This window comes from Oncorhynchus tshawytscha, linkage group LG14 (assembly GCF_018296145.1).
Source record: "Oncorhynchus tshawytscha isolate Ot180627B linkage group LG14, Otsh_v2.0, whole genome shotgun sequence".
NCBI lineage: Eukaryota > Metazoa > Chordata > Actinopteri > Salmoniformes > Salmonidae > Oncorhynchus > Oncorhynchus tshawytscha.
Genome location: NC_056442.1, coordinates 1,766,574 through 1,777,622, shown reverse-complemented (window position 1 = coordinate 1,777,622; position 11,049 = coordinate 1,766,574). Strand labels below are relative to the sequence as shown.

The 11,049-nt window shown below is 45.6% G+C and overlaps 1 protein-coding gene across 1 annotated transcript; it reads right to left on the bottom strand.

Moving 5' to 3' along the window:
• Position 1: 1 nt before the first annotated feature.
• On the bottom strand, positions 2–8,741 carry LOC121839220 (protein FAM171B-like). The gene is made up of 8 exons (XM_042296744.1): positions 8,303–8,741; positions 6,805–7,038; positions 5,833–5,925; positions 5,524–5,682; positions 4,900–5,070; positions 4,333–4,449; positions 4,033–4,156; positions 2–3,746 (listed from the first exon to the last, which is right to left on the bottom strand). Exons 1-8 carry the CDS (start codon positions 8,511–8,513, stop codon positions 2,411–2,413), a joined length of 2,445 nt encoding a protein of 814 aa, XP_042152678.1. The 5' UTR covers positions 8,514–8,741; the 3' UTR covers positions 2–2,410.
• Between the last annotated feature and the right edge of the window lie 2,308 nt (positions 8,742–11,049).

The window sequence follows — 11,049 nt, the reverse complement described above, 5'->3', positions numbered from 1 at the left end:
CTTGGTATCAAGTGAGTTTATTACTTAGGCATTGATAAGTGCACAAAAAGGCAGACTAATCACACTACTGTAATATACTGACGTAATCAACACAAGAAATGCCTGTTTCAAAAGCCTGAATGCCAGTTAATGTTAAATGAATACGGACAGTAGAAATACACTACATTACAATGAAATAAATACAAGGAAATACATTCAGTGAAGGCCACTTTGAAAAGGATGGGCCAGTGGGGTCTGTTTTGTCTCTGAGAAATATTATTACATACTATACTTTATACAATTCTCCAACGGTTGAAACATCTTGTTTTTCCTAACCTTCATCAGTGGCGACAATAACAACAACATGTTCAGCCTTCAATCATTTTAAGCTTCATAAATCATCGCTGCATTCGTCAGGTGTATAACTTGCGCTGCTACATTTAGAAGGTAGAAGTTGCTACGTCGTCAAGCTTTTTACACCCCGGATCACATTTGAACCTATTCATCGCACCAAAGCTAACATACAATAATGTAACAAACCTCCGAAGGAAAGCACATACACTAAAGCTTGGGTTTATGAATAGCGATGATGGCTCAAAAAAACATCTTTCTTCACTCGGAGAAGCATTCTCATTCTCTTAGAACATCTTTCTTCACTCGGAGAAGCATTCTCATTCTCTCAGAACATCTTTCTTCACTCTGAGAAGCATTCTCATTCTCTCAGAACATCTTTCTTCACTCGGAGAAGCATTCTCATTCTCTCAGAACATCTTTCTTCACTCTGAGAAGCATTCTCATTCTCTCAGAACATCTTTCTTCACTCGGAGAAGCATTCTCATTCTCTCAGAACATCTTTCTTCACTCGGAGAAGCATTCTCATTCTCTCAGAACATCTTTCTTCACTCGGAGAAGCATTCTCATTCTCTCTGAACATTTTTCCTCACAGTTGTGCAGAAAGGATAGGACGATGTATGCATACATACATAAAAATACACAATCACACATACTAGATCATATGCTTGAGTATGTACATACCAAATAAAGCTATTCATGTACAGTATTTATCCTCATACACACTGAAGGACTGGCGTGTGTGATGTCACACCACGAGGAAGACTAAATATGGGCAAAATATGAATGTTGTTTCAAATTTAGCAGCAGGACGACTGATATCGCTGGTCACATCATTTTCAGGAGGAGATTGTGTGCTTCTCCAAATATATCAGTCCATCACAGTAATATGGTTTGTGTTCATTTGAAATACCACCTCACTTTTTACAAAAAAAAATAATAATTTTTGGAGTGCTTTCCTTTATTTGAGTGTTTTATGTTTCTCTTATTACGTTCTCATTGCAGTGTATCGTTCCCAATTGTGCTCCAAAGCATCACAAACAGGCAAATGAAAGTGTTCTGTGCTTTTTAGACTGAACAATGAAAGCTTAAACTGACCACCTCCCAATACTCCATCTGTATGTAAGGACAGCGATGTGTTGTGTAAGATCTGCTCGTGGAACAGGAATCATTGAACATCAACAGTAACTATTTGAAGACGAATACGTTAAAGTAACACATGACTGGATTAGTATCCCTCAGACTTAATGTCCCTAAGAAGAGAATCCTTTCCATTGTCTTCACACTACAAGTCAAATACACACACTTTCCTCTTTTCATACACAACATTTGACTTTATACCTTTCATGCATTCTCAAAGAAATATGGTATTTCCCCCTTAATAGAGGTGTAAAGATGACCTCTAAAAAGGACAGCTGTGAATCAGTGTCTAGTTTACAAACAGAGCGATAGACAGATGGCTGGGTACAGCCAGTCTTAAACACTGTGAGCAGAGCAGGCAATGGTGTTAATATCGATTTCCTGTAAAGGCAGGCAATCACGGTGGGTAAGTGTCAGTGTTCTGTACAGGAGGACTGTATCCCTGTCCGTCTCTGCTGGCAGATCCCAATACAGCCCTCTATCCTCTCTAATTACCCTTCATTATCTCTCTATACAGTATCTCTAATCCCTCATCGCAGGCAGTGAAAAGAACGCATCTTCTTTGACGCAGATGCGTCAGACGATCTGAAGCCATACTACTGCTGTGTCCACTAGCATCTATCTAACTATTCCTTTTAGAAGGACTGGAGCATACACATCCATCAAACCACAGAAAACGCTTTAACATCGCCATACGTTGTCTCAGCCGTCCGTCAACATACGACCCCTATAGGAAAACAATCAACAATAAACTCAATCCCTTCTTGACAGATTCAACATTTCTGTAACCATCACAGCCAATTGAGGAAAAAGCACTGACCATGCAACTGGACATGAAACATGCCCATTAACTACTGAATGCCAATAATGTCAATACACTTCCAGAATTGACTGGTATTGAAATAAGTCCCATCCCAGTCCATCTCTGGTGAACAGTGCCTTAGCTCCGTTTGACCAGAGGCCTCTCTTCTCTGACATGGTGCCTGGCGCTTCTCTTCTCGGCCCTCCCCTTCTCCCTCACCTTCCTCAGCCTGCGTGGGGGCGGTGTCCCCCTCGACTCACTGTCCTCCTGTGCACTGGACGTGTCCATTCCGTCCCGCTCCTCCGGGATATTGGGAATGGCCCCGCTGCTCCCATCCAGAATGTTCCTCAGGTAGGGGTCTTCAGGGGTGCAGGTGGCGGTGGTACCGCTCTCACTGCTGCTCAGGTCCTGCTCCTCGCTGTAGCGCCCTCTGCTGTGGTGGGGGAACGAGCCACGGATGGAAGGCCTCTCTTGCTCCGCCTCCCTCACACTCTGCTGGGGCTCATTCATGTCCACGCCAGAGTCCAGGCTGGTGTCGTTGCTGCTGGGGGGCCGTGGGTGGCGTCCCTGGAGCTCTATGATGGAGTGGCGGACCGAGGCGGCTGGTTTCCCATCCAGGGAGACGAACCAGGCCCTGGGGTGAGGCGACGAGGCCTTGCCTCGGGTCAGCTCCAGGAGTGTACGCTCTGATATCCCCTGGAGTTCACTGGGGCCCCCCATCCCACTGCTGAAGGCCCTCATTCCAGCCGCCTCGTTCAGAGTACCGGGGACGGAAACGGAGGACTCCGGGAGGCTGCTGTAACGGCCCCACGCCCCAGGATTAGAGGCTGGGCCTTGGGGAGTGGTCTCCAGGGCCTGGGGCTGGTCCTGGCCGCCCTGCTGGGGGTTGGCTCCCTGGGCATGGTGGGGGTTCTTAGGGAGGGTCTGGGTGTAGCTGTCATGACCGCCCTGCTCAGAGTGGGAGTGGGTGTCATAGGCTCCTCCGTTACGGGGGAAGGTGGCCGACTTGCAGCCTGATACTTGCTGCTCCCCACCTTGGCTGCTGAAGCGCTCCGGGGCCTGGAGGATGGCCACAGGCTGGTTGTAAAGGTGGAGCAGCTGAGCACCTCCACCCAGGTGGGCTCTGTTCCGCTCCTCTCTGGACCTCTCCCTCAGCCTGGCCACCTCCTCACTGTTGATGTAGTGGTGTGATGCCTGGGGTCCCTTGGCCCCGCTCCCCACATTTTCATACAGGAGGGCGGACCCACGCCCGGGGTCTTCCACATAGATGTTGTAGTTGGCTTTGTTGTGCCTGGTGGTGGAGGGGTCACACTGGACGCTGCGCGAGGCCAGGCCGTGGGCTCTGTCTCCGGGGTGGAAGGACATCATGGCATGGCCCTCCTCCATGTGGGTGGAGGTGGTCTGGTCCTTCTTCAGAGCGGACGGCTTCGAGAACCGTGCTCTCCTCCTCGGCCCACGAGAGGAACCTAAACCTCTGCAGATGACAGTCAACACAGCAGGTTGATCGAGAAGCAGAGAAGGTAGTCAATACCCAGTGGGTCTTTTGGGGGATCTTTGTTATGTGTACATTTAACTTCATATAATCAGCATTTGTGTCAACAATTAGTAGAACAATCCTGGCCATTCAAATGTTTTAAATTGTATAACTTACTGAAAACATTTTGTACAACCCCCTTCGCCCCACACACCCCCATCTGTGATATTTCCAGCTGCAGTTGACACACAATCAGTAACGTTAGTTAATTAGGTTGGTCTCTTACCCACATTGACACAGCAGCACAGCCAGAAACCCCAAGACTATAACCAGAGTCCCACCCAGTATTCCTACGAGCAGGTAGGTGTGGTAGGAGAGGAATTCCATTGAGCTGGCATGGCCCATATAACCTAGACAGGTACGGACAGAGATGAGTTGATTATATTATGTTGATTGTGGTCAATATGTTCTCCAGGATAGTAAGACATGTTTGAAGACAATACTGAGAGTGAGACTCCATAATTTAGTTCATTTGTAACATTCAATTCATGAAAATGTTCATTTTGGAACGTTACAATAGTTATACCGTTGGAGGAGGGTAGGGGTGCAGCGATCCAGTAACCCAGGTGAGAAGCAATGTAGGTCCAGACCAGATGATCTCCAACCAACTTCACTATCCCCAGACCCTGGTTCTCCCAAGCACCTGGAGGACGAAACATTGTGAGGAAAATGAATGAAGTAAAACTTGGAAGACACAGGCAGATACTTCCAGTTCCACAAAGTAAGTGAACACAGGAAGTATTTTGTAAACAAAGCCTTTGAACAAGTTACTAAGGTAGTTCCAGTCCTAGTCCTTCTGTTGCACTATTAGCTATATTCGTAAAGAACAGGAAGGCCTGCACACTGTTTATGCTCCCAATTCTCACCTCTTTATTGACAATGTTTCGATCCAAACCGGCTCTTCGTCTGGTCAAAACGAAGATGAAGATCCGGTTTGGATCGAAACATTGTCAATAAAGAGGTGAATTGGGAGCATAAACAGTGTGCAGGCCTTCCTGTTCTTTATGAGTATTCTTTATTAACCCAGCACCTGCTGTATGTTTCTAAGGACGTGCGTATGACCACAATCTTCTCTAGTAGCTATATTCCCCACCTGTCTTGGTGTTGAAGTCCCAGGCAGGGAGGGTGTCCGAGGGCCTCAGGTTGGTGGTGTGTGCCAGGGGCAGGGAGATCTGGATGGGGCCTTTCACCTGGACCTCCTGACCACCAGAGTACAGCAGAGTGCTGACCGCTGCCATCGCCCGCAACTCAACACTCCTGAACACTGAACACACATACAACAGTGGAGGCTGCTGAGGGGAGGACGGCTCATAATAATGGCTGGAAGGGAGCAAATGGAATGGCATCAAACACATGGAAACCATGGAAACCATGTGTTTGATGTATTTGATACCATTCCACTAATTCCGCTCCAGCCATTACCACGAGCCCGTCCTCCCCAATTAAGTTGCCACCAACCTCCTGTGACATACAAACACATGGGAGAGAATTACAACATGTCCAACATTTTAAAATATGCAGGCTCTACAAACACTACAACATTAAAGAGGAATAGTTTTCAGCAAATGAATAGTTTTCCGAGGGCTACTTCAGCTCAGAATCTTGAAGTATTCCTCAATCTTGGAAGTGTTCAATGCTTACTTCCATGTATCAATACCACCTCTCATTTCCATTAGTTGGTGCACTGCACTCCATGTATTCGATTTGCTGAGCCCACCTGACTTGTTGTGAATGATGCCTGGGGTGCAGTTGACACAGTCCTTGCCTAGGTGGCGCAGTGGCACGGTCAGGTAGGCCATCACTGTGGAGGTGTTACTTCCGTCAGAGAGCATCAGGTGACTCTTGGGGAACTGAACGCTGGGCTGGTAGGAGATGTCTGTGGAAATAAGAAGAAAAAGACCAGATGGAGTTCATTCCCTCTACCAAAGCACTTCTGCCACAGTAGACTAAAATTGTTCAAAGAGTAAGATGTTGCATCACATTTAGGGTTATGTTGAAGTGACAATTTCCAGATGTGTGCACATACCAGGTAACTTCCCAGTGATGAGCACGGAGTCATCAAACAGCCAGATGTTGCCTTGGTTTTGAGGGAGCAGCGATAAGGTCACTGAGGAGAATACTGTATACACATGAGGTCAGGTCAGGTGACATTCCAGTCAGGAAATCACTAGACACTATTCAGATGTACCTTCAAAAGGGTCCCTTTGTAGTGTCATGTTCCTGTACTTCTACAAAGACACCAGTAGATGGCGACATTGAAAAGGGCTTTTTATGGTCCTGCGTGTTAGAGTAGAGAGAAGGGAGGTGGCTTTTGATGACGCAGAGCATAGCTTGTACCACCAGTCACCTCTCTCTCAGTTCTGTCTTTGCCCCTCTCTCTTTATCTTTCTCTGTTATCTCTCTCTTTATCTTTCTCTGTTCTCTCTCTTTCTTTCTCTCCTTTGCTCTGCCTTATTCAAGATAGAGAGAGAGAGAGAGAGAGAGAGAGCAGCCCTAAGAGCAGCAGTCTCCTCTTACTAAATACAGCATGTCTAAATGGTGTTCAGAGTCCCCTTAACATCTTATTCAATACAGCTGCAATTAGCTGACACTAGATATGACATGGCATTATGGTGTTACATTTCAGCACAAAACGCTTGCCTCAGACTCGCTGGCTACACGTTCTATACATAGTGAGTGCATCCTGCTTCTGAGAGTAAGAAATCAATACAATTAATGCAGTGAACGTCATTAAATTGTGCTTTGCTCCAACGCAAAAACAAAAACAAACACTGATACTAATGTGCTATGTGACACAGTAGGCGAACACCTTATTTAGCTCATTGTGTCTTAATGCTTTAAAGGAAAGGAAACAAACAGCTATATCATTTAGTAGTTTGGGTGAACTATCCCAGTTTAAACTCTAGAATTTAGCCACACCCGACACCCATAGGTCAGCTGGTTGGGTGCTTCTCAGGGGCTCCTCCAGGTGGGGCCAGACTATCACAGTGCTACTCACTAGGTCTCTTGGTGGTCCTCCAGGGCAACAGGGTGAGGACGTATCCCTCCATGCTAGCTACAATGGTGAGGCTGAGTCCCAGGCTGTAGGGGACCCTGAGCAGCACCTCTCCCTTCTCCCCAGTCAGGGCCTGGCTACTCAGGGTGTGGTTGACAAACACCCTCACCTGGGCCCCGCCCAGGCGCCGCCGGGTCACCTGATCCTTCACCAGGACCCTCAGGGCAAAGGGCGGCTCTGGGGAGACACAGGAAACAGGAAGTGAAACACAGGAAGTGAGGCAGTTTGTGTATTGTAATGACAAAGTAATATTAAACCTTTATTTGTATGGCTGATTTTCTACACTAGAATTGCAGAACACTAATGTATGTTCATAGAATGTACCAGTGCAGAACACAGCCTTTGTGGTGGAACAAATCATTTACAAAGCCACATACAAAGAGACAAGACTACACTAAAAGACCAAGGAGATGTATTTAAAGGTGTTTTCTAAGGTTTATCTGAAGGTGTATGCCAGTGTGTGGCTTTGTGAATGCAGGGATCCCATTTAAACAGTCTCTCCTCAGATTCAGTGGCAGCTCTATGAATTATCTCAGGAACCTTAACTGCACATGAAAATGTGATGAGAGCTGAATCTGTGAGAGGTAATGAAAAATAGATCAAAGTGCTGTAGCATCTGTGAGAGGCCTTGTGCGGTGTCAGACGACGTTCCCTCCCCTACAACACACACACACACACACGCTATAGGCCAGGCCCTATTTAGCATACAAGGCTGCCCCGACAAAAATGCTTCACAACAGCAACAATGATCAAATGTAGCCTATTTATAGACTACAATCTGTTTACTAATCTAATCTGATCATAGCTACTCATGATAATAACTCTAACTAATATGATGAGGTTTAGTCAATTAAATAAAGGACTTCTGAAGCAAGGCAATGGTGAAAAAGATATGGTGCGAGTGTGCTGTACTAAAGGATTAAAACCCTGATCATTACAAGCACAGTTTCACACTGGCCATACTGATAATCCCCTAATCTCGAAAACCTTCAAATGAAATCATAACACTAAATCCGATTAGGTGCCAGGGGAATATGAGGGGACAGGCTATTAGATTGCAGTGAAAGTCATAAATCTTAGTAGGATACTTTATATTGAATGCGTAGGTGTGCAAAAACCGGTGTGCATAGGTTTACTGATAACGGTTCAATCATTGTGTACATTGTTTTAAAACATCATTGTATTTCTGCGAGACTTTTGTATGCATTATTGTTGAAGCCTTTGTTGAGTGAGATAAATACACAAAATATCATATAGGTTAATATCATCATCCTATATCGTCCTATATGATATTATCAATGAGAAATTATTATCAGTTCCGTTATCATGCCCAATGTTTTATTCTCTCCACACTGAACATTTCCTCCCCACCATTTTAACATGCTGGACAGGCCCTCAAACCCGCAGCCCAACCCAAATATACCGCAAACATGTCCTGTACCTGGTGTTAGGACAGACGGAGTCTGAACCTGAGAAAGGGCCGTCTGCCCGGTGATGGATCCGTCTGGGACAGTGGCGATGGCATTGTCCTCCGCAGCCAGCAGCGTGATTAGGCCGCCGAGGACACCACCCTCAGGCGCCGCCCTCACGACACCATCCCCGCAGGAGATCACAACCAGCGAGAAAAGCAGGTACAGGCGGTCCGCAGGCATGGCGAGAGGGAGCCGCGAACCAAAGACATAACTGCGCGAAATGAGACAGAGAAGGAGGAATGGAGGCCTAGTCTCGCCGCTTTCTTTGTCATGGAAACCTCATGGTGACACGGAGGCAGGTAACCTAACTAAGTATGCACAGAAAGCAGGCAGGCTGGTGGTGTTGACGCGCTGGTGCTGATGCTGTGTTTTCGGGGCGTACAACAACAGAGACGGGAGATGGTGCTGTTACATCATAGATAAAACTCCACAATGCCCTCTGTCGGAAATGTATTTTTGTACATAAACAAAAAGATGGTAGCCTATACATGTTATACATTGATGCCAATTAAAGACACACTCTGTCAGATGCGCACAATCAAATTGTGCCTAACGAGCGGAACAATTTCAGTAGAGCAAATAGATCCCATGACATTTTCACATGCAAATAGCAGAATATTTATATGTAATGTCTCTATTGCTCAGGGAATGATTTTCCATGACCTCAACATTACTTTAAAACAATATTATTTGAAGATATAGCCTACATTGTATACAAAGATATTTTATGAGGAAAAACATATCCCTAAACAATGGAGTAGGGACTCCCGAGTGACGCGGCGGTCTAAGGCAGCATTGGATCGCAGGGCTTGAGGCGTCACTACAAACACTCTGGTTCAATTCCAGGCTGCATCACTACCGGCCCTGATTGGGAGTCCCGTAGAGCTGCGCACAATTGGCCTAGTGTTGTCAGGGTTTGGCCGGTGTAGGCCATCATTGCAAATAAGCATTTGTTCTTAACTGACTTGCCTAGTTAAATAGCCCAGGTCCTTCATTTTCTGATGCTTTTTCTCAGAACTGAGTCTAAGAAAAAAATGTGTTCATATCTGTGGGGGAAATTGAAAGGGGCCATTAATATTTTATTTGAAGCACCACAATTCTAGAAAGATAACCTGTATTTAACTGTCTTGGCTTAGCCTGGTCACAGTTGAAGAATTGACCACCAAGTGGCGACATTGTATCGTTTCCCAACACTGAGGCAAGCAAGATGGTTGAACTTGAGTTCCATATCTATCTTCACAAGAGAGCAGGGTCAAACTCAACGAGAAAAAGCAGCATTGGAATCTTTTCTTTTTCAATAATGGATATTTCTATTGGTAGTCTATATGGCTGTGGAATCTTTGAACGGAAGACATAAGCTCTGTGCAGCTAGTAGGCCTAGAAAAGGTGATACCATCTCAATCAGTGGTCAGAACTATGGCCAATTTCACCCTCTCCTCATATATGGAACCAGTTAAGATTTAAAGAAGTCTATTCTAATATTCTGTGTTTTGCTTTGTTATTGTTGTCATTTAGCAGCCCATCTTATCCAGAGCGAATTACAGGAGCAATTAGGTTTAAGTGCCTTGCTCAAGGGCTCATCGATAGATTTCTCCCCTAGTCGGCTCGGGGGTTCGAATCAGCGACTTTTCAGTTATTGGCCCAGCACTCTTAACTGCTAGGCTACCTTCCATCTTAAGGAGACAGCCCACTAGAGGGAAGACTGGATGAACATCCACAAAATCCCAGTCTCTTCTCCTTTTAGAATCTCTCCCAGTGTGCTGCCTTCCTCTTCTGATTGAGGGATTGTGTCCCAAATGGCGCCCTGTACCCTATATAGTGCACTACTTTTGACCAGGGCACATAGGGTCCCATATGTAGTGCACTATATAGGGAATAGGGTGCCAACAGTGTGCCATTTGTGACAGAACCAGGCAGTGTCATGTCCGTCCACAACAGTAGCCTAATCAGTGAAGAGGATGGCAGTTAAACAACTATTATGGGTTAAATTAATAGCTTCTCCAAATGGCTCAGTGATTCACGTTTTTGATGTCCCTCTCTCCCAGTTGCAAATAGCTTTGAATGGGACATATTAAATGAAATATATTTCTTTCAGATATGGACGATCAGGGGGGATATTTGTATTTTCTAAACAATGCATAGCATAGCATAGCACTCTGTCATTACTGTGGAAACACAGTCCTGTTTGATAAATAGCATCAAGGTAGTTCTGCTGATGCTGATATTGTTGTTGTTGGGGACATTGGAACTTTTTTTTAGCCCATTCAGCAGTGAGGACCATGATATTTATGGGCTATAACTTGGACTATAAATGTTATGCTACTATAAACCAAAAAGGATTTGCTCATACAGTTCAGGTCCTTTAGACTAATTGACAGTGTTAAAGGAACTTAAATCAGAACAACAAGGGGTTTCCAGTACAACATGCTGCAACATTGTGTAGGTCTATAGTGTGTGTATGGTCCATGATGTACGACCATGACACTCTCAAAAGAAAGCCAGGACTGTCACCAACCACAGCAATATTCTCCCCTTGTCCCCCCTCCCCCAGCCACAATCTCCCCCCCTTAACTCCTAACCACGCCTTTATCCCCATTGAACAAATCCAAGCTGCCTCTGCCTCACCTCCCCTCTATATCTGTCTGATGAATGGCTTTCCCCTCCACTGGCTTTAATGGGTTGCTGTGGGCCTGCTGCAGTCCAGACTAGGCCCAGG